The sequence below is a fragment of the Mesocricetus auratus genome, unplaced genomic scaffold, assembly GCF_017639785.1.
Source record: "Mesocricetus auratus isolate SY011 unplaced genomic scaffold, BCM_Maur_2.0 Super-Scaffold_100037, whole genome shotgun sequence".
NCBI classification, from domain to species: Eukaryota; Metazoa; Chordata; class Mammalia; order Rodentia; family Cricetidae; genus Mesocricetus; species Mesocricetus auratus.
The window spans coordinates 2,517,494-2,545,349 of NW_024429215.1; the positions used below are offsets into that span (position 1 = coordinate 2,517,494).

A 27,856-nucleotide genomic window follows, 5' to 3' on the forward strand; every position below is an offset into this window, starting at 1 on the left:
CTCAACACATGAAAAAAATAAGTGGGTCTTTTGTAATAATAAAATCTTAACCAGGTATATATAACCAGTCAAGAGGTTTTCTCTGCAAGCCTGGTAGCATGTATTTGATCACAAGATTCAGGTAAATGTGCAAGAAAAGAATTGTGCACACAATGATCCCTTCTACCTTTATCAGTGGAAGGTCAAAAACATACACACACACACACAAATATATATATATGTAAATATATATACACACATATATATGTATATATAAACACATACAGTTATATGAATTATAACCTAGGACAATAAGTGTAGTAGAAAACTTATCTTGACTCTTGCTGAGAAGAATTGGAAATGGACTTCAATGTTGCAAAATAATAGCCAGGATTACAATCCATTAACAACAGTCAATTTCATCTGTTTCTCAATGTATTAGTTTTTTCCAAATTTTTCTAAAATACTGTGAATAACATTTTTCCCTGTCTTATTCTCCTCCTGTGGATATATTTTCATAACCACTTCTTTTATACAATCAAAAATATGTGTCAGGAAAACACTAGAAGAATTTTAAAAAATTGTTTTCTTCTATTTCACTAGAAATTTCCCCAATAATACATAATTTACTGCATTAAATGATGTTGTTTGAATTTTGTCCGAGAAATTCTCAGTCTGCAGAATCAACACACCATGTCCCTTGGAGAAGCTGCTTTGAATTGATTGACACAGAGGCTTCTTCTATGACTCAGGATTCCCCTGCACTGTGATTTACTGAACAGCAGATTTCTCTATGCCTTTTAAATGTCCATGATCTCATTGAAGTTCTGTCTATTATGAACACTCATTATATGTTGTTGTTCTGAAACAAACAAAATCCCCAATAAGTTAATATTTGGCAGATTTACATTTCCTATTGTTCTGTTTCTTATTTTTGCTGCAGTAGGCCTGATGAGCCATTTTATTTATCCTGTGTTCTTTGATATAGCATATTTTCATACTTGTGTAAGTTTTGTATGGAATGTTTCTTGCGTCATACTTGTGTCAAAATTAGCCCAAGAGTTATGCATCCCTCAACTCTTGCTGTTTACTGTCTAATTTGAAATCATGCTGCCTATGAATGTCTAACAACTGTGCTGTGTGTGCACATCGTATTCATCTGTAGATGTAAATATAATGTAAAATGAAATCCTGAGATTCCTAAAATCATTATGCAAAGAATACATCCACTGGTTTACTTTGGCTTTAGAAAGCATAATGCACTCCTTATATTGGCTTTGCAAGCTGGCATGGGACTTTTTAGGGCATTGCCCTTTTCTCGGTTTTTCACCAACACAGAAGGCTCTGATGTAGCATGTTTTCCTCAGCCACAGAATTTTACATATAAACAGTTTCTTGCTTCATACTTGTAACAAAATCACCTTAAGAGGTGTTTATCACTGAGCTCTTGCCCATTAACTTGGCTGAAATCATGATGCCTGTGGCTAGAGAAGATGATCCACAAATATATTTTCCTGCTTATTTTTGTCTTGAACACAGGACCTCAGATGCAGAGCCTAAGGGAAGAAGATTCCAAAATTCTCAGTGGCATTGAGAGAGGAGGTATTAGAAAGAGCCTATATTGATTAGTGTGACAGCCTCACTCATCAACAAGTGTAGAAATACATGTACTCATAAACATATGAATTGGTTATATACCTCTTGGACTCCTTAGTGTGCATATCTAGCATTTTTTTCTGCTTTAAAGGCACATTTGTTAATAGAATGTTCTCATGGATTTTTATTATTGGGTTTCTCCTGATTCCCAATCTTGTGGGAGCCTATAGCAGCTTGGAGTGCTATTTTAAAATCAAAGAAGATTTTCACCATGAAGGAGATGTGGTGATTGGTGTATTTTTCCCTCTACATATTTTCTACACAGGCAACAAACTTCCACATGAATATCTGCTAAACTATTTCAAAGACTTCCACATACAGTAAGTGCCATTATTCATGTATTTCCTTTTCAATTTATATTTATATGATGAAGTGATGCATGGGTTCAAACAACAATTTTCCCTGTATTTTTCATTGTAACAACGTGTTTTTTATTCTCAAGTCTATTTTAATGGGAATTATTGTTCGCTTCCCTTTTTAATAAGATAAAAAGAGGATGTGAGAAAAAAGTATTATTGATTTTGTTTCCAAATTGGGTATTTGCAATCTTGTGATCTGAGTTTCATATATTTTCTTCCACAAGGTTTTCCAAGTTGCCAATGTTATGTCTTCTCAGGAAGGAATTTTATTTCAAAGTTTGACCTAGTACTTAAGGGCATTCTAGAAGTCTATATGAGGCCCAGTGAGGAAATTTGATACTACTGAAAGCTGTGTCTCCTGAGTGCCAAATATGATGCTAGAGTATCAAGACCTTCCTATGTTAGATGCCACTAATTCAAGATATCAGAGTTAGAAGTTGGGCACACTTCTTTGCTGTCTAAATGTCTCTGCTTGTGTCCCCTGTGTTCTCTGCCTCTACCAAGCTTCTAGCCTCAATCTCAACAGAAGTTCCTGAGCTCCAAGAAGAACAATTTCATTTAGGCCTCCAATTTAGACTCTTCACATAATGTCTTTCTGAGGAAAATTGAGGCCACTGCCATCTCCTGCCAGAGTCAGATTCACTGTTGACAACTGGACAAGGAACTTATCTATAAGTAAAATAGAATCATTTCAATTATTTTTTCCATCCCTATTTGGTTCTATCATAGACTCTAGACTACAGAATTTCAGGTCCATGGTTATCCAGGCAGTTTTGGTAATGATATTGTTTGTTCATTCCAATATGATATGTGAGCTCTTCTACACGATTTCCCAAGGATATCTTGTAATAAGAAAGACTTTATATAAAAAATGTGGTTGGGCTGGTGTTCGTGTTTCTCTTGAGGTAGACTATAGAATATCTTCCCTAACAAAGTGACTAGAAGTTAGAGATGAAAGCTCCATAGAGGCAACAGCTTAACTTTTTTGTTGTTGAGTGAACTCTATGGATATTGTCCTAGGCAATTAGGTCCTGCTGTCAGGTTTTGGAGAGTGATCTAGTTATTAGGTTCTGGCTAATATGGTTAAAGAAATATTGCCAAGTTGGGCAGGTGTGCTAGGAGTAGGATGGGGGTTGCATTGTGTATGTACCCAAGAATGTTATATCTGGGTTTTTAGATAGTTTAATTTCCAATTTTCTGAAAAACTAACATTTTGCACTCTCACCAGCAATGAAGGAATGTTCTACTTGTTCAATATTATTTTCAGCAAGAGGTGTCACTTGCATTTTTTTTAAATCTTAGACATTCTGGCAGATGTAAGATGGAATTGCAGAGTTGTTTTGATTTGAATTTTCCTGATGACTAAGAATATTGAACATTTTTTAACATTTCTTGCCACTTTTAAATTCTACTATTGAGAATTCTCTGTGTAGATCTGTATGCCATCCATGCATTTAATTATTAGGGTATTTTATTTTGATGCCTAGTTTCTTGAGTTCTTTATATATTTTGGATAGAAGACCTCTATGAGATGTGGAATTTTTAAAACATCTTTGTCATTCTGTAGTGTGGTATTTTGCCATATTGATTTTGTCCTTTGACTTACAGAATGCTGTAAGATTATTCGGGTCCCTTTTTCATAACTATTGTTCACAATGACTTTGCTATTAGTGTTTTTTTTTAAGAAACTAGTCTCCTGTGTCAGTACTTTCAAGATCATTCTTCATTTTTCTTTTATTAGGTAATTTGTGCTTGTTTATTCTGCAAGCTTTTATCCATTTGGAGTTGAGTTTTGTTCAGGTGATAAATATGGCTCTTTTCTTCTACATTCAGACATCCAGCTTGACCTGCAACATTTGTTGAAGATGCTTTCTTTACTCAAGTGGGTATTCCATTCCTTATCAAAAACCAGAAGGACATATGTGTATGGGTTTATTTCTGGGTGTTCAGTTCATTTCAATTGATCACCATGTATACATTTATGCCAATATCATACAGGTTAATGTATTACCCTACCTCTGTAGTTTAAGTTACAGTCAGAGATGGTAATAACTGCAGTAATGGGGTGGGGGTGAGAGAAAGTGTGTGGTGTATGTGTAGGATTGATTTAACTATTCTGGGCACTTTTCTCTAAATGATTTTGAATATTGTTCTCTCAAGGTCTGAAAAGAATTGAGTTAAAAATTTTAATGGGTCATATTGAATTTCTACATGGCTTTTAGTATGATGGTCATATTAATTATGTTAGTTCTACTGATCCATGAGCATGAGTGATCAATCCATCTCCTGATATCATTTTCATCATATACTCATTTCATTACTTAGTTTGAGTTACTCTTAAATTTATGTAACTTCTGGCTGTTTTAAAGGGTGTTGGCTCTCTGATTTCTTTCTCATTCCCTTTGTCCACTTATTTATATGAGGGCTACAGGTTTTTTTCTTTAGTTAAGATTATATCCAGTCACTTTTTTGAAGGTATTCATCAGCTTTATGTGTAATCTGGTGGATTTTTTATGGTCACTTGATGCTGAAATGATAAATGGCACACTTGAGGATATAGGTAACTATTGTAGAAATTACTCAGAAGAGAGAAACAAACAACTCTGATGTGTCAAGCAGTTTTCTGACACCAAACTGGAAGCTGAAAAAAGGGGCAAGGGCTCTGCTGTTCCTTTTTTTATTCCTTCCTCCGTACACGCCCAAGCCATGGCTAGTGGCATAGTTCCGCCACCCTGTCTCTAGTCATGCCTAAAGTGGGTGTGGTTAGTGGCGTGGTTCCACTCTTTCGTTACCATATCCATATGTGTCTTTAGAGTGCCACATGGCTAATCGCAGAGTCCTGTTTCCCCTACAGTCACTTGTATGTATGATTAGATTATGTCTTTTAAAAATAATGATCCATTGACTTTGTCCTGTCCAATTTTTATTACTTCAATCATTTTCAGTTTTCCTAGTACTACTGCTAGAAATGAGTAAACTTATCTTGTTCCTCATTTTAGTGGAATTCATTTGAGTTTCTCACCATTTACTTCTATGTTTACACTATCTTGTAAACTGCCTTCTTATGGTTAGGTATGTTTCTTATATCCCTGATCTCTCCAAATCTTTCATTAAGAAGGGGTGTTTGATTTTGTCAAAGGCTTTTTTTTAGCATTTAATGAGATGGTCATGTGCTTTTTTATTTCAGTTTTTTTATATAATAGTTTACAATTGACTGATTTTTGTATGTTGAACCATACAGGCATCTCTAGCATGAATGCCTAGTTGACCATGGCAGATGTTATTTTTCATTTGTTCTTAGATTCAGACTTTGCATTGCTGTTCATGACAGAAATTGGTACATAATCCTTTTTCTCTGTTGAATCTTTGTTTGGTTTTGGTATCAGGCTGGTTGTGGCCTCTTAAAATGAATTTGATAATTATTCTTCCGTTTCTATTTTGTGGAATAATTTTAGGACTGTTGCTGTTAGGTCTTATTTGTGACCCTGGTAGAATTCTGTGGTTAAACCATTTGGCCCTGTTTTTCAGGGGGAAGATTTTTTTTCAGGGGAAGATGAGGGGGACTTTAATTACTGCTTCTACATCCTTATGGGTAATATGTTTATCTAAATTGTCAATCCAATCTTTATTTAACTTAAAAATGTCACTTAAGGGAGTTGTAAAAATGCTTTTAAAATATTTCTAACTTAAATAAATGTCACCAATGGGAGTAGTAAATAATTTTTGCTTTTTAAAAGATTTTTAGCTTAAATAAATGTCACCTATGGGAGTTGCAAAAAATTGCTTCTTAAAGGATTTTATAATTTTTGTATTGTACATGCTTTTAAAGTATGTCTTTATGATTCTTTTGATTTTCTCTGTGAATTGGGCATTGGACACACCTATAATGTGAGGGAACATGGTGAGGGGACAGTGGTAATAGAATCCCCAAAGGCATGGGCATGGATGAGAGATTTTGTAGCTGGTGTTCTGTTTAGCAGCACTGCTTTGGGTCTGATGGAACAGAGAGAGGAGAAGCTTTTTGGACAACCTACCTGGACATATAAATATATTTGCAAAGTTGAATTGTGTTCTTTCCCCAAAACTGTCTTTCCTCACTTTTAACATATAAATATGTTTATGTAATTATCATATTTTAATGAGTCACAGTTGTGTTATAGCATTTTGTTTAAATTACAAACAACATTCAGGATTGGAAAACACTTTTAATTACAAAATTTATCATCCTTCTATTATAGGACATAATTCCTAAATGCATTGTTTCATATAGGTAGATCATATAAATATATACTGTAAATTTGAAATAGTATGCCTTGATATTTTTTTTTCTTTTTTATTTATTTTTCAGTTTAAATTGAGATAAGAAACAAGGTTGTTTCACAAGTCAGTTCCAGGTCCCTCTCCCTTTCCCTCCCCTATTCCCGTGCCCTCTCCCAACCCCCCACTATTCCCCTCATTTCCCTAGGGAGGGTGAGGCCCTCCATGGGGGTGTCCATAGTCTGTTATTTAATACAGGGCCGGGCCTGGACCCTCCCCCAAGAGTTCAGGGTGAGAGTGCACCTCACATTGTTGGTGGGGAGTCCAAAGTCCATGTGTATACTCGGGATGAGCACTGATCTGCTGCCCAAGGCTCAATAGATTACCTAGGCCTCCTCACTGACACCCACATTCAGGGAATATTTTTCTTTCATTATAGATTGATGAAATTAATGTATTTTTGGTATAATAAAATATTCTTTGAAAATTGTATTTTAATATTTTACTAAAAGATATATGCATGTATGCATATTACCAAGTACTACATATATGTCAAATTATTTCTTTGAAGATTTTTCTAAAATATGTCACATTATGATGCTTGCTTTATACATTTAGAAAATTATATTTAATCTTCAAAACACATAAAGACTCACCTTGACTAAAATTCATCAACATCTTTTATGGTAAAGATTAAAGTTTTATTTTCTTTGAGAATCAGAAATAGATTAACATAAACACAAATACACTTACACAATAGAGTACTATATTCATTTTAAAAATAGAAAAACTTAAGATTTGCCACTACCAATTTTCTAGAATACTTCTCACATAGACAAGGCCATCCCAGTGTTCCTTTACACATCTTCCCGTTTGTGTATTAGCATTTAAAAAGGCTCTAACTCATAATTATATCTTGATTCTGAGAGCTTCCCTCCATAATTGTCTGTGGTCTATTGGGCTTTCTCTTTCAATTAATTGATGCTGCTCTGTGATTCTAGATTTTTTATTTGAGACCTATATCTTTGTTTTCTGTCCTGTTGTAGCCACAGGATTTTGCTCATCTCCAGTTTGTCCTTTTATTTGGCACTTGGATCTTGTTTTCTAGCTGCCTTTTGTCTCAGTGTGTTTCACAGAAAAGATGCAATTTTCTTAGGTATAGATCTTAACATCCAGAATCACAAACACAAGCAGCCCATCAGACATACACCAGTCTCCATGATGTAAGGGTGTTTGGCAGGTGTCCCTGAGTTGAACACTAAGGCTCACATTGTAAGCACGCTAGAGTTATTTTTAAAGCAAACATCTCAAATGAAATTTCCATGAATAGATGTGTCTAACCTATTATTGCATTTGACTCCAGTAATCATTCAAACTTTTGTTTATTGATTTTGCTCAGATATGTGTAACAAGATATTGATTATTCAATGTTAACTTTGTTTGTAATATAATAAAATAAATAAACAATGATGCATCTTCTGATGTGCAATGGAAATTATGTGATGCTGAAATCATTTAGAAAATCGAACATTCTGAGATTTCTAAGCTTTCCTACTGATGTGTCTGTAAATCCTTCTACCATTACCAGACTACAGACAATACCAATCTAGATAACTTATGAAAACTGCCACAGGAGAAAATAAATGCAGTAATACAAGGCCAAGACTCTACTGAATAACTCTTTACCAAAACATGACTTATCTCTAATCTATTTAAATTTTTTAAAAGCAGAATTAATCTCCTTCTTGGTTCAGATGTCCAGAATAAAGAAACTAACATTGTTTCCCTGAGAAAATGAAAACTTACCTTCATATAAAGCAATTTGATATCAAACCAAGTAATAAGTTAAAAAATACTATATTGTAAATAATATTTTGTCAATTTTTAGTGAGTTTCAAATAACATATCTCAGTCATACTAATCTTCAAATAATTCCAACTATTCAAAAATCTCCCTATTAACCCATACTCCACTTTATGCAATCTTTTTTATTTTAAACAGTTTATATTGCAGCAGATGTCCTGATGCTCTTAATCTTCTTCTCCTCCTCCAATATGTTCTTTGAGCCTTAGGTGAGGGGCTATGAAATATTTTCTTTAATATAAAGTACCCACCCAATGGCTAGCTAATCTCTGCCATTTTACATAGTAATGACATGGTATAATGTTCAGTGTAGCTGCATAAAGTAGATTCTTTAGTAAAAAATTGATAATAATACTCATATGTGGATATAATTTGAAGTATTTAAAATGTAGTTAGATGTTATACTGGTGAAGAAAAGTGGCAGAAGTTGGTTCTTCTCTAGACTTAATGGCTTCACCAGTCAAAGGTACTAAATACACAGTTCCAGGCATTGAATTCTTCCTATCCATGAGGTGTTAAGCCCATTTAGGCAACTGTAGGTTATCCCAAGCCATAAGTGACATAATTGTACGTATCAGAATATTTTGTCATGTTTCTATTGCAGTGGTTTATTTGCCTTACAACTGCATAATACTCTTGCTTGCTTTTCTGCATAGGATGGTTGCAAGGCTCTTCATGTATTTACAAAAATCTACTCATCGTGGAGGAGAGTCCTTGCCAAATAAATATTTTTCATCCACATCCTGATTCTGAAGTGTATGGTGTCTTTAGAAAGTGGGTCTTACCTTGTTTTTCTGAAAGCCACTAAGGACAGTGGTAGTAGCCTCTATTTTTTTGTGTGTGTGTGGCATCTCTTGAACTCATTTAGCCAACTAAGTTTGAGGTTTCCCATGAATGTTACTGTTTGTTTAGTTTCTTAAAACAATATTTTCAGCCGGGCTGGGGTGGCACTCAGGAGGCATAGGCAGGCAGATCCCTGTGAGTTCCAGGCCAGCCTGATCTGCAAAGCTACACAGAGAAACCCTGTCTCAAAAAAATCAAAAATCACAATCTTTTCTGAATTGCAAACTTTGACAATAAGATAAAGGTTGTGTCAGAAAGCAAAAGGCTTTTCGTGCAAATGAGATTACCTGGGTTCAGATTCCCAGAAAATACATGATTGTATATGTAATTCAGAGATCATTCTCTGCAATGTAGAAAAATACACAATAAAACCTGGAAGTATTTAGTACAGACAATAAGGCAAATGGAGTGAGAACTTTAAAATTAAACTGTTGAAAGAGCTTAGAAATCTATGACTTCTCCTGAATGTTGTCCTGTGTCTTCCACACATAACATGTAAAATTTTGTACTTTCACATACAGGGAGACATATATGCATATAAGTGACAGAAATTTTATAAAATCAATCAAAATAATATATTATAAAAAAGACTATCTCTAGAGGGTATGTGCTGACATGGTACCTATTGATTAGGATATTTTCAGAGGAAATTGGTAGCATTAATCAAATGTTTTGGGCTTAGTATAACTCTAAAATCTAAAAGACCAAGTACAATGAGGCAGTAGATATATTATTTTGTGACTATCTTTTTTCATATCAATAAAAATTATTTAGTGTATAAAACATAGAAGAATATATAAAGAGGACTCTCTTGGAACTGGAAAAATTGAGGCCTCTACACAGGATTTTGTTTGATATTAACAGCATAAAATACTCATCTTAATTCCAGTCAGTTGAAGAAATGGACCAACTATGGATATTAGGTAAACACTAACATTATAACTAGCAAACATATTGAACAAAATCTGTAGATACCTATAGACTATGCTCTCTTGTATATTTTTATGTTATCTATGCAGGTATAATTTTAGGAACTACAAGTTTCTTCTGGCTCTAGTTTTTGCTGTTGAGGAGATCAACAAGAACCCATTGCTTCTACCAAACATATCTCTGGGGTTTGATTTCTATAATGTCCCATACAATGATATACAAATTCTTATGAATGCTGCTATTTGGCTCACAGGGCTGAGCAAACCCTTCTCTAATTACAACTGTAAGAAGGAGAATAAGGTAGCTGCTGTGATCACAGGAACATCATGGACAACCTCTGCCCACATAGGAACACTCCTGCATCTCTACAAATTCCCACAGGTGAGTTATGATGCTGTAAAAGAGAACTAGATCTCTGTTGAAAACATTTCTTGGAGTCTTTGAAGGAAAAAGAGGGTCACTTGGACTACACATCCATAAAACGCAGGTGTCCACACACTTGCTGAATGATCCATATTTATATGGCTTAGAACAAAAAGGAATAAGATGATGGAACAGACAAGATGTGGTATTAAAACTGGAAGATGTGTCAGCAATTTTCTGGATAATTAAGTCAGAGAGCCTCATCTGTATAATCAGGATGAACAAAATTAAAAACTGACCAAATCCACTTCTTCCTTTTGATCAAGATTATGTTTGATATCAATGGTCTTTCACTTGTTTCCTATTCTGGTTTATTTTCAGATTACTTTTGGGCCTTTTGATCCTATCTTGAATGACCTAGGTCAGTTTCCTTCTGTGTACCAAATGGCTCCTAAAGACACATTTCTGTCACATGCCATTGTCTCTTTGATGGTTCATTTCCACTGGACCTGGGTTGGACTACTCCTTCCTGATGACCACAGAGGGACAAATATTTTGTCAGATTTAAGAGAAAAGATGAAGATGAATAATGTATGCTTAGCTTTTGTTGAAATGATCCCAAGCACCTGGACTTCATTTTCCAACAAACTTTGGAAAAATCTGGGGAAGTTACAAGAATCACAGGCCAATGTAATCATTATTTATGGTGACACTGATTCTCTACAAGGTTTAATGCGAAATCTAGGGCAACAGTATTTGACCCAGAAAGTCTGGGTTATGAATTCTCGATGGGATACTACAAACCATGGTGATTATTTCATGATAGACTCTTTCCATGGGAGTCTCATTTTTGAACACCACCATGAGGAGATGATTGAATTTACCAAATTTATTAGAAGAATTAATCCTTATAATTACCCAGAAGACAATTACCTTCCTAAACTATGGTTTTTGTTCTTTAAATGTCAATTTTCTGAGGTTGATTGCCAACTTTTAGAGATCTGCCAACCCAATGCTTCCTTAGAATTCTTGCCTAAACACATTTTTAACACAGCCATGAGTGAAGAGAGTTACAATATGTACAAAGCTGTGTATGCTGTGGCCCACAGTCTTCATGAGATGAGTCTTCAGCAAGTACAATTACAGTCACCTGCAAATGGGAAGACAATGGACTTTTTCCCATGGCAGGTAATATGCCTTCCATTGCACTGAAATACCAGCAATGGGAGAGTTTTGTTACTTGTTAGTCCACAATTTACCTGCTGTGGATTTCATTATATTTTGTTAAAAATCACAGGAGAGTCTGTGATTTGTCATGTTTCCACATATTAGTGAAGATTTATATGTAAGTGTTGCTGAAGAATGGGTTAAAAGGGATGAGTAGTAATTTTGATTAGTCAAAATCTAGTCTACATCACACATTATCTCATAATATTCTTATGGGAATTATTTACATAAAATTTTCATAATTATTTCATGTACTTTTCCAAACATTAATTATGGAATAAAATCCTTAAGAGAATAAATGACAGAACTCATTACAACATTACATTAAAATCCAAAGAACCTTTTAAAATTATTTATTTATCAGTCCCATCATTGTACAAACTGATATTCAGAATATACTCCAAAAGAATATGAATTGGTTAGTTTCTCAAGTAAAGTTTGTCTTATTCTTATATTTTTGGTTGTGAGCCTAGCCTTTAACGGCTGAGCTATCCCTCCAGCCCAGATCAGGCACCAGAGTGACCTCGAGTGGTCTAAAGGTATAACATCAATTGGCAAGCTAAGCAATAGTGGAGGGACCACCTCGAATGCCCATTCCTGATAATGAACTTGATGTCTATAACCATCCGGGAGCCTTCATCCTGTGACTGATGGAAGCAGAGGCAAACACACAACTAATCACTGAACTGAACCCAAGGAACCCAGTGACAGAGAGAGAGGAGTGATGAGCAAATTGGCAAAGAATGGGCTGGCAAAACCAGCAGAGACAGCTGATCTGAACAGGGGAGTGCTCTTGGACCCCAGACCGACAGTGGGGAGGCCAGCATGGGACTGATCTGGACCCCCCAAATGTGAGTGTCAGTGAGAAGGCATGGGCAACCTATGGGGCCTTGAGCTGTGGATCAGTGTCTATCCCTGGTATACAAACTGTCTTCATGTGCCTATAGCACAAAGAGAGATGCTCTCTCAGCCTGGACTCATAGGGGAGTGCCTTGACCCTACCAAGAGTAAAAGGACAGACTCTAGATATCCCCTATGTGGAAGGATTTGGCAGTAGGGTGGGAGGGAGGGGGGGAAGGGGAGTGCGGGAAGAGGGGAGGGAGAGGGAACTGGGATTGACATGTAAAACAAGCTATTTAAAATTAAAATAAAAAATGATAAAAAAATCTAAAAAAAAGTTTGTCTTATTCAATATCTGATCCTTAATAGAGGTTGGTCGAAGTTTTTCAAAGGAAGAATGCAATCCCACTCACGTAGGCTAAGAAAGATCTACCTCATTGATAGGTTTATATTGTTATGTTTTACATCAGAGATTAAAACTAAGGAGAAAAATTCTATATGAAGTTCCGTTCTTCCTCTTGGGTGCACTTTAACACAGTTCATCCCTTTCAGCTTCACTATTTCCTGAAGAAGTTTATTGTGGAACACAACATGGATTTAGATTGGAAACAGACTTCAGATGATGAGTATGACATTCTCAACTTTTGGAATTTTCCCAAGGGTCTTGGATTAAAGGTGAAAGTAGGAACCTTTTCCCCAAATACTCCCAAACATCAGCAGTTGTCTTTACATGAACAGATGATAACATGGCCAGAAATTTTTTCAGAGGTGTGTTTTTCACTCTCTAAATACTTTCAACTTAGAATGATAACAAGAATATATTTCTCATTGTCCTGATTTATATTTTTTTCACTCAAGGCTTTTCACTATAAAATTAACCGAAGAACATAACAAAAGCCAATTCCAATAGGATATTTTCTCATTGTTTGATGCTGATGAATGGAAATATTTAACTTTAATTATGTTTTTAATGTTTTTGTATGGATTATGTCATTTCAACACAACATAAATTATGTACAACTGTTAAGAGGGATTCTCAATTTCTGAAAAGTCTCACTCTCCAATTTCCTGCTATAAATATCTGTTTAGTGATTAGCATTATATGTAGTAGTTATACTTCATTGCTGGAATCAAACCCATGAAAACATGCCTTGGAATGGTTTATTATCAGTTATGGTTCTGGTGGTATGAGAATGGATTTTAGCCATGTGGAATAATACTGAGTGGCAGCCATGGGGCAAGGAGTAGGAACCTAACATGAAATGTCTCCATTCATACACAAGTAGTAACGAAACAATCCAAGAATTGGAGTAGGTTTGTAAATGCATTAAAGGATAATTCAAAGGCATAATTCCTTCATCAATCTATACTTAATCCAGTTTCAGTAACTCCCCAACTAATGAGACCAATGGGACAATATTGTAATATCCATGACTGGGGTACTTTTTTTTTAACCAAACCACCACACAGAGTCTCAACTCATCCATTATCTGTAAACACTGATAGGGTCATTGTGATTCTGTGCTTAGTTGTTTCATCTTGAAATACTTATCCTTTTCCATGTAGGCCCCTGTAAGTAGAGAACATCATGGCTTTTGTGTCTGTTTGTGTGTGATTCACTTGTAATTAAAGTAATAGGGAAACATTTTTGGACGACATTGAAGACAGTGTCTATAGCTTTGGAAATGAAGGTTGTAGGAGCATTAGTTGACTGTGAACATCACAGACATAGCCAGGATCTAGACAATGACAAATGCTACTACTCACATTTTCTACTAAGTATTCATTAGGAACTACAGTCAATGAAGTGGTGACATTTACTACCAGAGTGTCTCTTTCACACTAGGAAATTTTCTAATAAAATCCCTCAAAGAAATGTGCAAAAGTGTGTTTCCATGATTATTCAATGTCCTATCAAGTGAACAATTAAAAACACAATTTTGTTGGAGGTAAAAGCTTCTAAGCCCAATAGATAGTAAGCACAAAGGCAGTAGTTGTTTAGAGGGATCTCTTACCTTTTTAAGTCTTGTCTGCAATAACCCAACTTCCATATACTTGTTTCATTATCATTAAGTTTCCAAAGTCTCTAATACTGTGGTAATCTGTGCATCAATCTGTAAACACATTGGCCTTCTTCATAAGCTCAGCATTTCAAATCCATATTCTTCATTTATAGGAAAAATTGTAAGTAAATTAGTTGTTCAATATACAAAACCTTATACATCCAGGTATCTTATGAAACTATGAGCCTTGGAAAACCTTTCCTTTGTTCTTCCCAGATTCCTCCTTCTGTGTGCAGTGAGAGATGTGGTCCTGGATTCAGGAAGTCTGCTCTGGAGGGCAAGGCTATCTGCTGCTATGATTGCACTCCTTGTCCAGAAAATGAAATTTCCAATGAGACAGGTAAATGTGAGCTTTACAGAGTACTTCCTTAAAATTCTTATAAAATTCTTTGAGGAAAACATCTGACCCTGGTCTGTTTTTGTCAGGGAGACATTTACGGATTGTTTCTATTTCCTTATGTATAAAACCTCTGTTTACATTGTTTATCTTGTCTTCATTTAATTTGGCATGTGGTACATATCAGGAAAATGGGCCATTTCCTTTAGATTTTCCTATTTTGTAGATTACAGGTTTTTAAAGTATGACCTAATTATTCTCTGTATTTCCTTGGATTCTGTTGTTATGTCCTGATGGGAGAAGTATTTCTGCATGTATGTTTGTCATATTAGTTGAGGAATAAAGAACTTTTGGCCAATAGGGAAGCAAGGCAGGTGTGACTAGGAGTTGAGGATGATTCTGTGAAATGTAGTCAAGAGTACGAAGTCACCATGTGATCCCAGGGAGAGAGGAAGCATGTCTAGCATTCCCAGTAAAATAAGACCTTGAAAACACCCAAACACACGTGCACACACACACACATGCATATATATATATATATATATATATATATATATATATATATATATATAATAGCGTTAGGGGTTGATAATTAAGTCGGAGCTAGCCAATAAGAAACCATAGAAAATGACAAACAGCTCCACAATTAATATAGTGTCTCCTGTGTTATTGGGGGCTTGAGACACTGGTGGGACCCAGGCATATTGTGTCCTCAATATGCAGCATTAATTTCCACATAAATCTAACAAAAGCTTTTAAAAACAAAAGAACAGAGGGAAGACCAGATTCTTGCTAACAGCATTTTTCTCATATTGGCTTTGTGTTGCTACAGACAAGAGAGACTTCCACAGCTAGTGATGGCAGTAAGCTTATGCACAATATATTTCCAAAGAGGCTGTATGAGTTGGCACTCCCACCAGCAGTGGAGGAGTGTTCCCCTCTCTCCACATCCTCTCCAGCATAAATTGTCTTCTGTGGTTTTGATTTTAGCCATTCTGACAGGAGTAAGATGGTATCTCAGAGCTGTTTTGATTTGCATTTCTCTGATGGCTAAGGATGTTGAGCACTTTCTTTAGTGTCTCTTGGCCATTTTAGCCTCCTCTATTGAGAATTCTCTATTTATTTCTGTACCCCACCTTTTAATTGGACCCTTTGGTGTTTTGGACACTTGTTTCTTGAGTTCTTTGTAAACTTTGGAGATTAGTCCTCTGTCAGATGTAGGGTTAGTGAATATCTTTTCCCATTCTGTGGCCTGCCTTTTTGTCTTTTTGACTGTGCCCTTTGCCTTACAGAAGCTTTTTAGTTTCAGAAGGTCCCATTTGTTAATTGTCGATCTCAGTGCCTGTGCCACTGCTGTTATGTTTAGGAAGTGGTCTCCTGTACCAACTCGTTGAAGAGTATCTCCCACTTTCTCTTCTAAAAGTTTCAGTGTGGCTGGATGTATGTTGAGATCTTTGATCCATTTGGACTTAAGTTTTGTACAAGGCGATAAACATGGATCTATCTGCAGTCTTCTGAATACCAGTACCCAGTTATGCCAGCACCATTTGTTGAAGATGCTTTCTTTTTTCAATTGTACAGTTTTAGGTTCTTTGTCAAAAATCAAGTGTTCATAGGTGTGTGGGATAAAATTAGGGCTTTCGATTCGGTTCCATTGGTCTACCTGCCTATTTTTGTGCCAATACCAAGCTGTTTTCAGGACTATAGCTCTATAATAGAGCTTGAAGTCAGGTATGGTGATGCCTCCTGAAGTTCCTTTATTGTATAGGGTTGTTTTGGCTATCCTGGGTCTTTTGTTTTTCCATATAAAGTTGATTAATGTTCTTTCCAGGTCCTTGAAGAATTGTGATGGAATTTTGATAGGGGTTGCATTGAATCTGTAGACTGTTTTTGGCAAGATTGCCATTTTTATTATGTTGATCCTACCAATCCAAGAGCATGGGAGATCTTTCCATTTTCTGGTATCTTCTTTGATTTCTTTCTTTAAAGACACAAAGTTCTTGATATACAGGTCTTTCACTTCCTTGGTTAACATTATCCCCAGATATTTGATGCTGTTTTTGGCTATCGTAAAGGATGCTGTTTCTCTGATTTCTTTCTCAGTCACTTCATCATCTGTATATAATAGGGCCACTGACTTTTTTGAGTTTACCTTGTATCCTGCCACATTGCTGAAGGTGTTTATCAGCTCTAGGAGTTCCCTCACACAAATAGATGACAAAAATATTTTCTTCAAACTTACTAAATGCTAATGGATTAAATATTTTAACTATTGTTCTCACTAGACAACTGTGGTATTATTATAATATGACTGTGTAAAAGGTAAAACCCTTTTTTATGTAGACAGAAAAGAGGAGATGATGGGGGAAGTCCCTCTTTGTATGTTTGTCTTAGTGGTTGATAAATAAAGCATTGATGGCCAACAGGGAAGCAAGATAGGTAGGAATAGGAGTCGAGGAGGATTCAGGGAAATGTAGTAAATAGTAGGAATATCCATGTGATCCCAGGAGGAGAGGACACAAGTCTGGCATTCTCCTTAAAATAAGACCTTGAAAATATATGCATATATTGTATGTATTAGAGTCATGGGTTAATAATTAACTCAGAGTTAGCCAACAACAAACCATAGCAACCAACAGCTTCATAATTAATATAGTGTCTTGTGTGTCATTTGGGGGCTGAGACAGTGGCAGTACCCAGGCAGCTGATCAGAAAGAATACAGATTACAATGTCCCCTTTTGTTTCTGTTTTTTTATTGGATATCTCTCTCTCTCTGTCTCTCTCTCTCTCTCTCTCTCTCTCTCTCTCTCTCTCTCTCTCTCTCTCTCTCTCTCTCTCTCTGCATTTTGTTTAATTTGAATAAAGATTTATCTCTCTTGCCAGATTTCTTGAAGAAGCAACTATTCATTTCATTGATTGCTTGTGCTATTCTATTTATTTCAATTTAATTGATCTCATCCAGGATTTCATTATTTGTTTGTTTGTTTGTTTTGTTTTGTTTCTGGTTGAATTTGCTAATTTTTGTTCTAGACATTTCTGGTATCAAATTACATCACTTGTCTTAGAGTTCTCCAATTCTTTATCTAGGCCATTAGTGTTATAAACTTTCCTCTTGGCACTTCTTCTATTTTGCCTAATAAATTTGAGTATGTTGTGGATTCACTTCCTTTGAATTCTAGAAAGACTTAAATTTCATTATTTTAAGTTTTCTTGTATTTCTCCCTTAACCCAGAGGCAGTTCAGTTCAGAATTTTTCAGTTTCATGTGTATTTTTAGTATTTTTTGTTGTTTCCATATAGTCAATGGGTGTTTATTTCTCTCAGACTCTTTGTTGTTTAAATTAGAAGCAAGCTTGTTTTACATGTCAATCCAAGTTCCCTCTCCCTCCCCTCCTGTCCTGCCTCAGACCAAGAGCCTATCCCAGTCTATTTTTCTTCCCATTCGAGGTTAGGTGTTGCCTAGAGGAATCTTCAAAGTCTGTCATGTTATTTGGAGCAGGGCCTAAGTCCTCCCCTGTATATCTAGATGTAGAGAGAATTCCTCTATGTGGAATAGGTTCCCAAACTTCACTGCATACTAGGGATAAGTACTGATCCACCGCCAGAGGCCACATAGATTGCCCAGGCCTCATAACTGACAACCATGATCAGTGGGTCACAGTTGTTCCTATCGTTGTTTTCCAGGTATAAACTTGTGGACCCTCAGTTCTCCCTTGTTCAGGTCAGCTGTTTCTCCAGCCTCTCTTGACCTCTTTGCTCACAATTACCTCTCTGAAACTGGATTCCAGGAATTTAATTCAGTGTTTAGCTGTGGGTGTCTTCTATTTCCATCAGATACTTAATGAAGGATCTAGAATGGCATATAAAACAGTCATCAACATCATTATTGGGGAAGGGCATTTAAGGTAGCCTCTCCACTACTGCTTAGATTGCTAGTTGGTGTAATTCTTGTACATCTCTGGATATTTCCCTAGTGCCAGATTTTTCTTTAATCCTATAATGGCTCCCTATACTATGGTAATTCATATCATGCTCTCCTCTACTCTTCCCCTCACTCAAGCTTCCTACTCCCTCATGTTATCCTCTCCAGTACTCTTCTACCCTTCACTTTCTTCTGATAGTGGCTCCACTCCCACCAACCTCCCAAATTTCTAAGGAGACCTTGTCACTTTCCCCTTCTCCAAGGCACCATATATTTCTGACTTAGGGTCTTCCTTGTTTTCTAGCTTTTGTGGTGGTGTAGATTGTAAGCTGATAATTCTTTGCTCTATTTCTAAAATCCATATAGGAGTGAGTACATACCATGTTTGTCTTTTCCTGACTGGGTTACCTAGCTCAGGATAGTTTCTTCTAGTGGCATCCATTTGCATGTGAATTTAAAGTTTCCCTGTTTTTTTTCCTGAGTAGTACTCCATTGTGCAAATGTACCACATTTTTTCTATCCACTATTCAGTAGAGGGGCATCTGGGTTGCTTCCAGGTTCTGCCTATTACAAATGATGCTGCTATAAGCATAGTTGAACAGATGTCTTTGTTGTATGAATGTAGTTGGGTATATGCCTAAGAGTAGAAATTCTGGGTCTTGTGGTGATTCCCATTTTACTGAGGAATCTCCATACTGATTTCCAAATTGGCTGTATGAGTTGGCACTCCCACCAGCAGTGGAGGAGTGTTCCCCTCTCTCCTCATCCTCTCCAGCATAAATTGTCTTCGGTGTTTTTGACTTTAGCCATTCTGACAGGAGTAAGATGGTATCTCAGAGCTGTTTTGATTTGCATTTTCTGGATGGCTAGGGATGTTGAGCACTTTCTTAAGTGTCTCTCAGAAATTTTAGACTCCTCTACTGAGAATTCTCTACTTAGCTCTGTACCACACTTCATTATTGGACCTTTGGTGTTTTGGACACTTGCTTCTTGAGTTCTTTGTAAATTTGGAGATCAGCTCTGTCTCAGATGTGGGGTTAGTGAATATCTTTTCCCAATCTGTGGGTTGCCTTTTTGTCTTGCTGAGTTTGTCCTTTGACTTACAGAAGCTTTTTAGTTTCAGGAGGCCCCATTTATTAAATGTTGATCTTAGTGTCTGTGCTACTGGAGTTATGTTCAGGAAGTGGTCTCCTGTACCAATTCGTTAGAGGGTGCCTCCCACTTTCTCTTCTAACAGGTTCAGTGTGGCTGGATTTATGTTGAGGTCTTTGATCCATTTGGATTTAAGTTTTTTGCCTGGTGCACGACATGAATCTGTCTTCACTCTTCTACATGTCAGCATACAGTTATGCCAGCACCATTTGATGAAGCTACTGCCATTTTTCCTTTGTATAATTTTAGCTTAATTGTCAAAAATCAGGTGCTCATATGTGTATGGGTTAATGTGAGGGTCTTCAATTTGATTCCATTGATCTATCTGTCTATTTTTATGCCAATACCAAACTGTTTTCAGGACTACAGCTCTGTAATACAGCTTGAAATCAGTGATGGTGATGCCTCTGGATGTTGACCATTTGAACAGGGTGGTTTTGGGTATCCTGGGACTTCTGTTTTTCCATGTAAATTTGGGAATCATTTTTTCACGGTCTGTAAATAATTGTGCTGGTATTTTAATGGGGATTGAATTGAGCCTGTAGATTGCTTTTGGTAAGAGTGCCATTTTTACTATGTTGATACTACCTATCCAAGAGCATGGGAGATCTTTCCATTTTCTGGTATCTTCTTTATTTCTTTAAAGACTCAAAGTTCTTGTGATACAGGTCTTTCACTTGTTTGGTTAACATTACCCCAAGGTATTTTATGTTATCTGTGACTATTGTAAAAAGGGATGTTTCTGTGATTTTTTCCCACCCTTTTATTATCTGTATATAGTAGGGCTACTGATTTTCTTGAGTTGATCTTGTATCCTGCCACGTTGCTAAAGGTACTCATCAGATTCAGGAGTTCTCTGGTAGAGTTTTTTTGGTAACTTATTTAAACTATCATATCATCTGCAAATAGTGAAAGTTTGACCACTTCCTTTCCAATTTGTATCCCCTTGATCTCTTTTTGTTGCCTTATTTCTCCAGCTAGAATTTCAAGTACAATATTGAAAATGTATGGAAAGCATGGACAGCCTTGTCTTATTCCTGAATTTAGACAAACCACATAGAGTTTCTCTCCATTTAGTTTGATGTTGGCTGTTGATTTGCTATATATAGCTTTTATTTGTTTAGGCATGTTCCTGTTATCCCAGATCTCTCCATAACCTTTATTACGAAGGAGTATTAGATTTTGTCAAAGGCTTTTTCAGCATCTTGTGAGATGATCATGTGATTTTTGTTTCTCAGCTTATTTATATTTTGGATTACATTGATAGATTTTCGTATGTTGAACCTTCCATGCATAGCTGATATGAAGCCTACTTGGTCATGGTGGGTGAGTTTTCTGATGTGTTCTTGGATCTGATTTGCCAGTATTTCGCATCAGTGTTCATGAGGGATATTGGTATGAGGTTCTCTTTCTTAGTTGTGTCTTTGTGTGTCTAGGTTATCAAGGTTATTGAAGCCTCGTAGAAAGAGGTTGGCAAAGACCCTTCTGCTTCCATTGTATGGAATACTTTGAGAAGAATTGGTATAAGGTGCTCTTTGAATTTCTGGTAGAATTCTGTACTGAGGCCATCTGGGACTGGGGTTTTTATTGGTTGGGAGACTTTTCATGACTCTTTCTATTTCCTCAGGGGTTATAGGTCTATTTAAATTGCTTATCTGTTCTTCGTTTAATTTTAGCAAGGGATATATGTCCTGAAAATTGTCCACTTCCTTTAGATATTCAAATTTTTTGGAGTGCTGTTTTCAAATTATGACTTGGTGATTCTTTGGATTTCCTCAGTGTCCATTGTTATGTCCCCATTTTCATGTCTGACTGTGTTAATTTGCGTCTTCACACTCTGCCTTTTCATAAGTTTGGATAAAGGTTTGTCTATCTTGTTGATTTTCTCAAAAAACCAACTCTTTGTTACATTGATTTTTGTATTGATTTCCTAGATTGGTCTTTATTGATTTCAGCCCTCAATTTGATTATTTCCCGCCATCTACTCCTCCTGGGGGAGTTTGCTTCTTTTTGTTGTAGAGCTTTCAGTTATGCTAATAATTCTCTAGTGTAACGATTCTCCAGTTTCTTCATGAGGGCACTTAGTGCTATGAACCCCCTCATAGCACTGCTTTCAAAGTGTCAAATAAGTTTGAGTATATTGTCTGTTCATTTTAATTCTAGGGAGTCTTTAATTTCTTTTTTGGCTCAGAAATGTTGCAATTGTGCATTTTTCAATTTCCATGAGTGTGTCGGCTTTCTGCAATTTGTGTTTTTGTTGAAATTTTAACACATGTCAGACTAAGGTGCTTGGAGTTATTACAGTTCTTTGTGCCTGTTTCAATTAGATATGTTACCATGAATGTGGTCGATTTTTAAAAGGTTCAATGTCACGCTGAGAAGAAGGCATATTCTTCTTTATTTGGATGGAATGTTCTATGGATGTCTATTAATCCCAATTGGGTCATAACTTCTGTTAGTTCTTATGCTTCCTTGTTCAGTTTTTTTCTGGTAGTCCTGTCTAGGGTTGAGAGTGGGGTGTTGAAGTCTCCCACTATAAATGTGTGGGGCGTTATATGTGATTAGAGTTTTAGTAATGTTTCTTTTATGAACATGGATACTTTTGAATTTGGGGCATAGATGTTCAGAATTGAAACTTCATCTTGTTGGATTTCTCCTGTGATGGGTAAGTAATGACCTCCTTCATCTATTTTGATTGATTTTATTTTAAAATCTAATTTGTTAGATATTAGTATTGCTACCCCCACTTATTTCTTTGATCCATTTGATTGGAAAATCTTTTCCCAACCATTAACTCTCAGGTAATGTCTGTCTTTGAGGGTGAGGTGTGTTTCTTGTATACATCAGAAGAATGGGTCCTGTCTTCAAATCAATTCTGTTAGCCTGTGCCATTTTATGGGCAAGTTAAGACCATTCATTAGTAATGAGGGCTATAATGACCATTGATTTCTCATTCTTGTTTGTTTCAGAATGGTTGATGGTGGTGGAATTATATGTGGATTTCCACCTCTTTTTTCTTTTGTCTGTTGGTAAGGTGGGGTCATCTATTGCCTATGTTTTTCTGGTTGTAGTTAACTCCCTAGCATTGGAGAACTTCCAGAACTTTCTGTATGTCTAGATGAGTTAATATGCATTGTTTAAGTGTGGTTTTGTCATGGGATATCTTGTTTTCTCCATCTATAGCTATTGAAAACTTTTCTGGATATACCAGTCTGGGCTGGCATCCATGGTCTCTTATTGTTTGTAGAATATATATCCATGTCCTTCTGGCTTTTAGAGTTTCAATGGAGAAGTCAGGTGTGATTCTTTATTGTGTCTATATCAGCTTTCAACCCTTGCACTGTTTGAATTGTTTCTTGCAATTTTTGTTTTGTCTTGCATTTGTTGAATTTTTTGGTTTGTCTTTTCTTCCATTTCTTGCATTTTTTAGATTGTTTTCCCTCCATTTCTTGCATCTTTGGTTTGTTCTTTCTTCCATTCCTTTAAGGCATTTTTCTCATATCCTCTTTGAGGGCCTCTATAATTTTAATGAAGTTGTTTTTAAGGTTTTTCTCATCTGCTTCATCTGCAATGGGCTGTTCAGGTCTTCCAGGTGTAGAATTCTCTAGTTTCTGGCATGTCATATTGGTTTTACTGTTGCTGGGTTTGTTTTTATACTGTATCCTTCTCATCATTTCTTCCTGTGGGTGCAGAAGGAGTCTCTTCCTCTCCTGGTGAGTATGTGGCACTGGTTTCTTTCTAGTGGGTGGGAGCAGGTCCAATACCCTGGTGGCTTTCCTCATGTGTGGATGAAAGCCTTCCTAGTATGAGGAACTTGGCAGTCTTGGTGTAGGCTGGACATCACCTGTCCTGTGTGTGGAGAATGGAACTTGGATGCTGGCAGTCTCTGGGTGGGCTGACTCCTGCCAGAGTGTGGGCTGCAGTTTGTGCAGCTTGCCACACCCTGTGCTCAGCTAGTTGTGTGCAGATCACTGGAAAGCAGGCTGTTACCAGGCTCAGGCCTATCTAGCCCCATGGGTGGGGGAAGGGGAATCCGGTTGTGTTGGGATCTGATGTGTAGTACCCAGGTCTCCAGTGGTTCTGCTCGGGAAAGCAGGCTGGAAACAGGCCCATGCTTATCTCACCTGCCCTGTGTGTGGAGAATGGGACTTGGAAGATGGCCATCTCTGGGAGGGTGAACCTTGTAGTGGATCTACTGAGTGCAGTCTTCATGTCTCCTGTCGTTCTGCTCAGGGCACCAGAAGCTAGGCTCGACTGACCTCCCTGTCACATGGGTGGGAAATGGGACACAGAAGCTGGCAGTCTCTGGCTGGTCTGAATCACATTAGGCTGGATCCTGCTTTTGTATCTTGTCTATTACCCTGTGTCTTTACTGTTGAATCAAGTTCATTGATAATAAAAATATTATTGAGCAGTGATTGCTAATTCCTACCATTATTTTTGTTTTGTTGATGCTGGTGGTAGTGAATTTGTGATTCTATGGGATTTACTAGTGGGAGATTATCTATTGTCTATATCTTCCTTGATGTACCTAGATTACTTGGGTTGGAGTTTTCCTTCTAGTAATTTCTGTGGGACAGGATTTGTGATACATATTTTTTTTCAGGCTTTGTCATGAGCTTTCTTGGTTTCTCTGTCTATGTTGAATGAAATTTTGGGGGGTACAGTATTCTAGGCTGGCACTCCTGACCCCACAGTGTTTGTGAGGCATCTGTCTGAGACCTTCTTCTTTTTATATTCTCCACTGAGAAGTCAGGTGTAATTCTGACAGGTCTACCTTTATGTTACTTGGCCTTTTTTCTTTGAAGGTCTAAAAATATTTTATTTGCATTTAATTTTTATTGTTGTGTAGCAAAAGAAATGTTTTCTTGGTTTGACCTACTAGGTGTCCTGTATGCTTCTTCTACCTTTATAGATATGTATTTTTTTCATTTCATGCAGTTTTCTTCTACTAATAGGTTTTCTGTTCCTTTTAGGTGGGATTCTTCACTTTCCTCTTCCCTATTTTTCTTAGGTTTGGTTTTTCATTGTGTCTTATATTTCCTGAATATTTTATGTTTGGAATTTTTTGATTAAACATTTTCTTTGACTAAAGAATCTGTTTTCTTTTTTGTATCTTTCATGCCTAAGATTCTACTTTTCTTCTCTTATACTCTGTTGTTGATGCTTTTAACTGTAGTTCTCATTTTCTTCCACAGAATTTTCATTTTCAGAATATTCTCAGTTTGTGCTTTCTTTATTGTTTCTATTACTGTTTTCTAGTATCTTTAATGGATTTATTGATCACTTCCAATTTTATGTGTATCTTTTCAAAGATTTATTTAAGGGAACTTTAATTTCCTCTTAAACATCATCTGTAAGCTTCATAAAGTAATTATAAGTTAATTTCATTGAATTTTACCTGTATTTGGAATGTTCAGCTTTTGCTGTGGTAGGATCATGGGTTTCTGGTAATGGCATGTTGCAATTTTGATTATTTAATGTATACTTACATGGGCATTTACTCATCTTTTCTTCCAGCTGGATTGGGCTTCTGCCTGTTCTTTCAACTGTTGTGTTATGTAGTATGCTATTTGTCCAAGTGGAGTGTTTGGTTCCGTTGCCCAATGTGGTATTCTAGGGTTGTAGGGGAAGGCTGATCATGACATGTGTTTTTCAGGTATTTTATGGGGTATACTATGATGCATATTGGAGGAACTGCTTCCAGTCAGTTGCAGCTGTGGTTGCACAGCCTGGAGGTAGATATCTCCTCTTCTTGCAGCCTGGTGGGAACTCAAAAATTCATTTTCTAAGAAGTAAAAATAATCCTTTGCCACAAAAATATTACACATAGGGCTCAATGTGCATTTATTTTAATTTCATAAGAGAAAGATTATTAAAAATTTGCCTTTTGAAGACCTAAATTTGTCTCAATACTTCTCTATCTGTGGTAAGGCATGCTTTCTACAAGATAAGAAGAAAAATAATTTAGTTGGGTAATTATTTCTCTGTCTCAAAAAAAAAGGATGATGACACAGGTATCGGTCTAAAAAGCAAGTAATAAAAAACCATTTAACAGAGGGATGACATCATTTTAGACTCACATAGACTTCTTTCTTTCCAGATGCTGATCAGTGTGTGAAGTGTCCAGAAAATCATTTTGCCAATAGAGAGCATAATCACTGCCTACAGAAAGCTGTCAGTTTTCTAGCTCATGAAGATGCCTTGGGTATCATACTCACAAGTCTAGCCCTGTGCTTCTCAACACTCCCAGTTGTGATTCTTGGAGTCTTTGTAAAGTACAAAGATACTCCCATTGTGAAGGCAAACAACCGGGCCCTCAGTTACATCTTGCTGATTGCACTAACCATCTCTTTTCTCTGTTCTTTGCTCTTCATTGGCCGTCCCAACACTATTACCTGTATCCTCCAACAGACCACATTTGGAGGTGTATTCACTGTGGTTCTTGCAACTGTCTTGGCCAAAGCAATTACTGTGGTTATTGCCTTCAGGGTCACATTTCCAGGAAGAGTGGTGAGGTGGTTAATAGTATCAAGAGCTCCAAACTTTGTCATTCCCACCTTTTCCCTCATTCAGTTTGTTCTATGTGGCATATGGCTAGGAATTTCTCCACCGTTCATTGAACAAGATGCTCATGCTGAATATGGACATATCATCATTGTGTGCAACAAGGGTTCAGCTACTGCTTTCCATTGTGTTCTGGGATATCTCTGCTCCTTGGCACTGGGGAGTTACATCATGGCCTTCTTGTCCAGAAATCTGCCAGACACTTTCAATGAAGCAAAATTTTTGTCATTCAGCATGCTGGTGTTCTTTTGTGTTTGGGTCACCTTCCTCCCAGTCTATCACAGCACAAAGGGGAAGGTCATGTTGGCTATGGAAGTCTTCTCTATCTTGGCTTCCAGTGCAGCAATTCTTGGCTTCATCTTTGCCCCAAAGTGCTACATTATTTTGTTAAAACCAGATAAAAACTCTCTTCATTATATGAGGGAGAGAAACAATTCCAGAAGAAATAAACCACTCAAAATCTAGTTCAAAAATACATTTTCTTCTTCTGTTTAAAAAGTAAATGCATATGTTAAATCCAGTAAAAAACCTTGCTCATCTTGTATTATAGAATTATTGTATTCTAATGAGAAATTCATGTGCATCTTATTAGGGAGTTTCAAGGATTTATTAAGATAAAAATGTGAGAAATACATTCACTAATACAGGATATGGTAAATCAAGTGTCTTTGGGAAGCTGGGACCAATCACAAGGTGTTTCCTACTACCTGACCTAGTTTTGTGGATGTACCAAGAGAGAACAATTATCATATCTCCTTTCTTATAAGAGAACAACTAGGCAGAGAAGAAGCACCTGGTCTATTGGGGCAGAAGCCAAGGTCATCAGTGGAACAAATACCCCCTACAAATTATGGGTTTGATTCTATGGGATTTGATTTCTTCTTCTAATTTCATAAAAATCTCTCTGAAGTGGGTATACTGACCTTTATATGTATGAAATCTAGGTTGTATATTTACGCATATAGGACCTCATTATGTAGGTATATTTGCCTAGAGCCTTCAAAAAGATCTTGATATTTTGAAATAATGGAAATTTCACAGCTTCCTCCGCTGTTCTGAGCCTAAGAACGGGTGGATCACATCTGTACCATGTTTAAAATTTATATCCAACTTTAAAGTAGCTTTTTAATTTTCATGCAATTGTTTTAATATGCTTGTGAATTCCATGTTTATTCTCTTGTCTACCATAATTAGTCACATATATTTTAATTTTAATTTTATTGTTTCTTTATGCATTTCACAAAGGTAAAACAAAATAAAATTTAAAAGAAAAGAAAAATCTCATCCTTTAAACTGTAGTGTGACACAGTGAGTTATACAGGGAAATCATGCCTAGTCTTGAAAGGTAGTGAACTACCAAAGGCTAGTGAAGACTTGGAAATTCACACAGATGCAACAACAGCCACCTTCCTAAAGCAGCATATTTATTAAAAATTTTAAATATTTGTGCTTATAATCATTAGGAAATCTATTTTTAAACTGCAAGTAAACTTCGCTT

General features: G+C 36.5%; 2 protein-coding genes across 2 annotated transcripts in view; both read left to right on the forward strand.

The window, feature by feature from the left end:
* The window catches only part of LOC101844785 (zinc finger protein 54-like), a 1,121,204-nt gene that overhangs the window by 491,843 nt on the left and 601,505 nt on the right, over nucleotides 1-27,856 (forward strand). The gene's annotated exons all lie outside the window — the stretch shown is intronic.
* On the forward strand, nucleotides 1,744-26,823 carry LOC101837305 (vomeronasal type-2 receptor 116-like). The gene is made up of 6 exons (XM_005086700.1): nucleotides 1,744-1,955; nucleotides 9,977-10,268; nucleotides 10,632-11,438; nucleotides 12,870-13,085; nucleotides 14,597-14,720; nucleotides 25,895-26,823. The coding sequence occupies exons 1-6, from the start codon at nucleotides 1,744-1,746 to the stop codon at nucleotides 26,821-26,823; spliced, it is 2,580 nt and encodes an 859-aa protein (XP_005086757.1).

Coding starts and splice junctions, on each gene's coding strand:
- LOC101837305 (XM_005086700.1), top strand. CDS start 1,744: ATGTTCTCATGGATTTTTATTATTGGGTTTCTCCTGATTCCCAATCTT. Junction 11,439..12,869: donor TGGACTTTTTCCCATGGCAG/GTAATATGCCTT, acceptor CATCCCTTTCAG/CTTCACTATTTCCTGAAGAA. Junction 14,721..25,894: donor TGAAATTTCCAATGAGACAG/GTAAATGTGAGC, acceptor CTTTCTTTCCAG/ATGCTGATCAGTGTGTGAAG.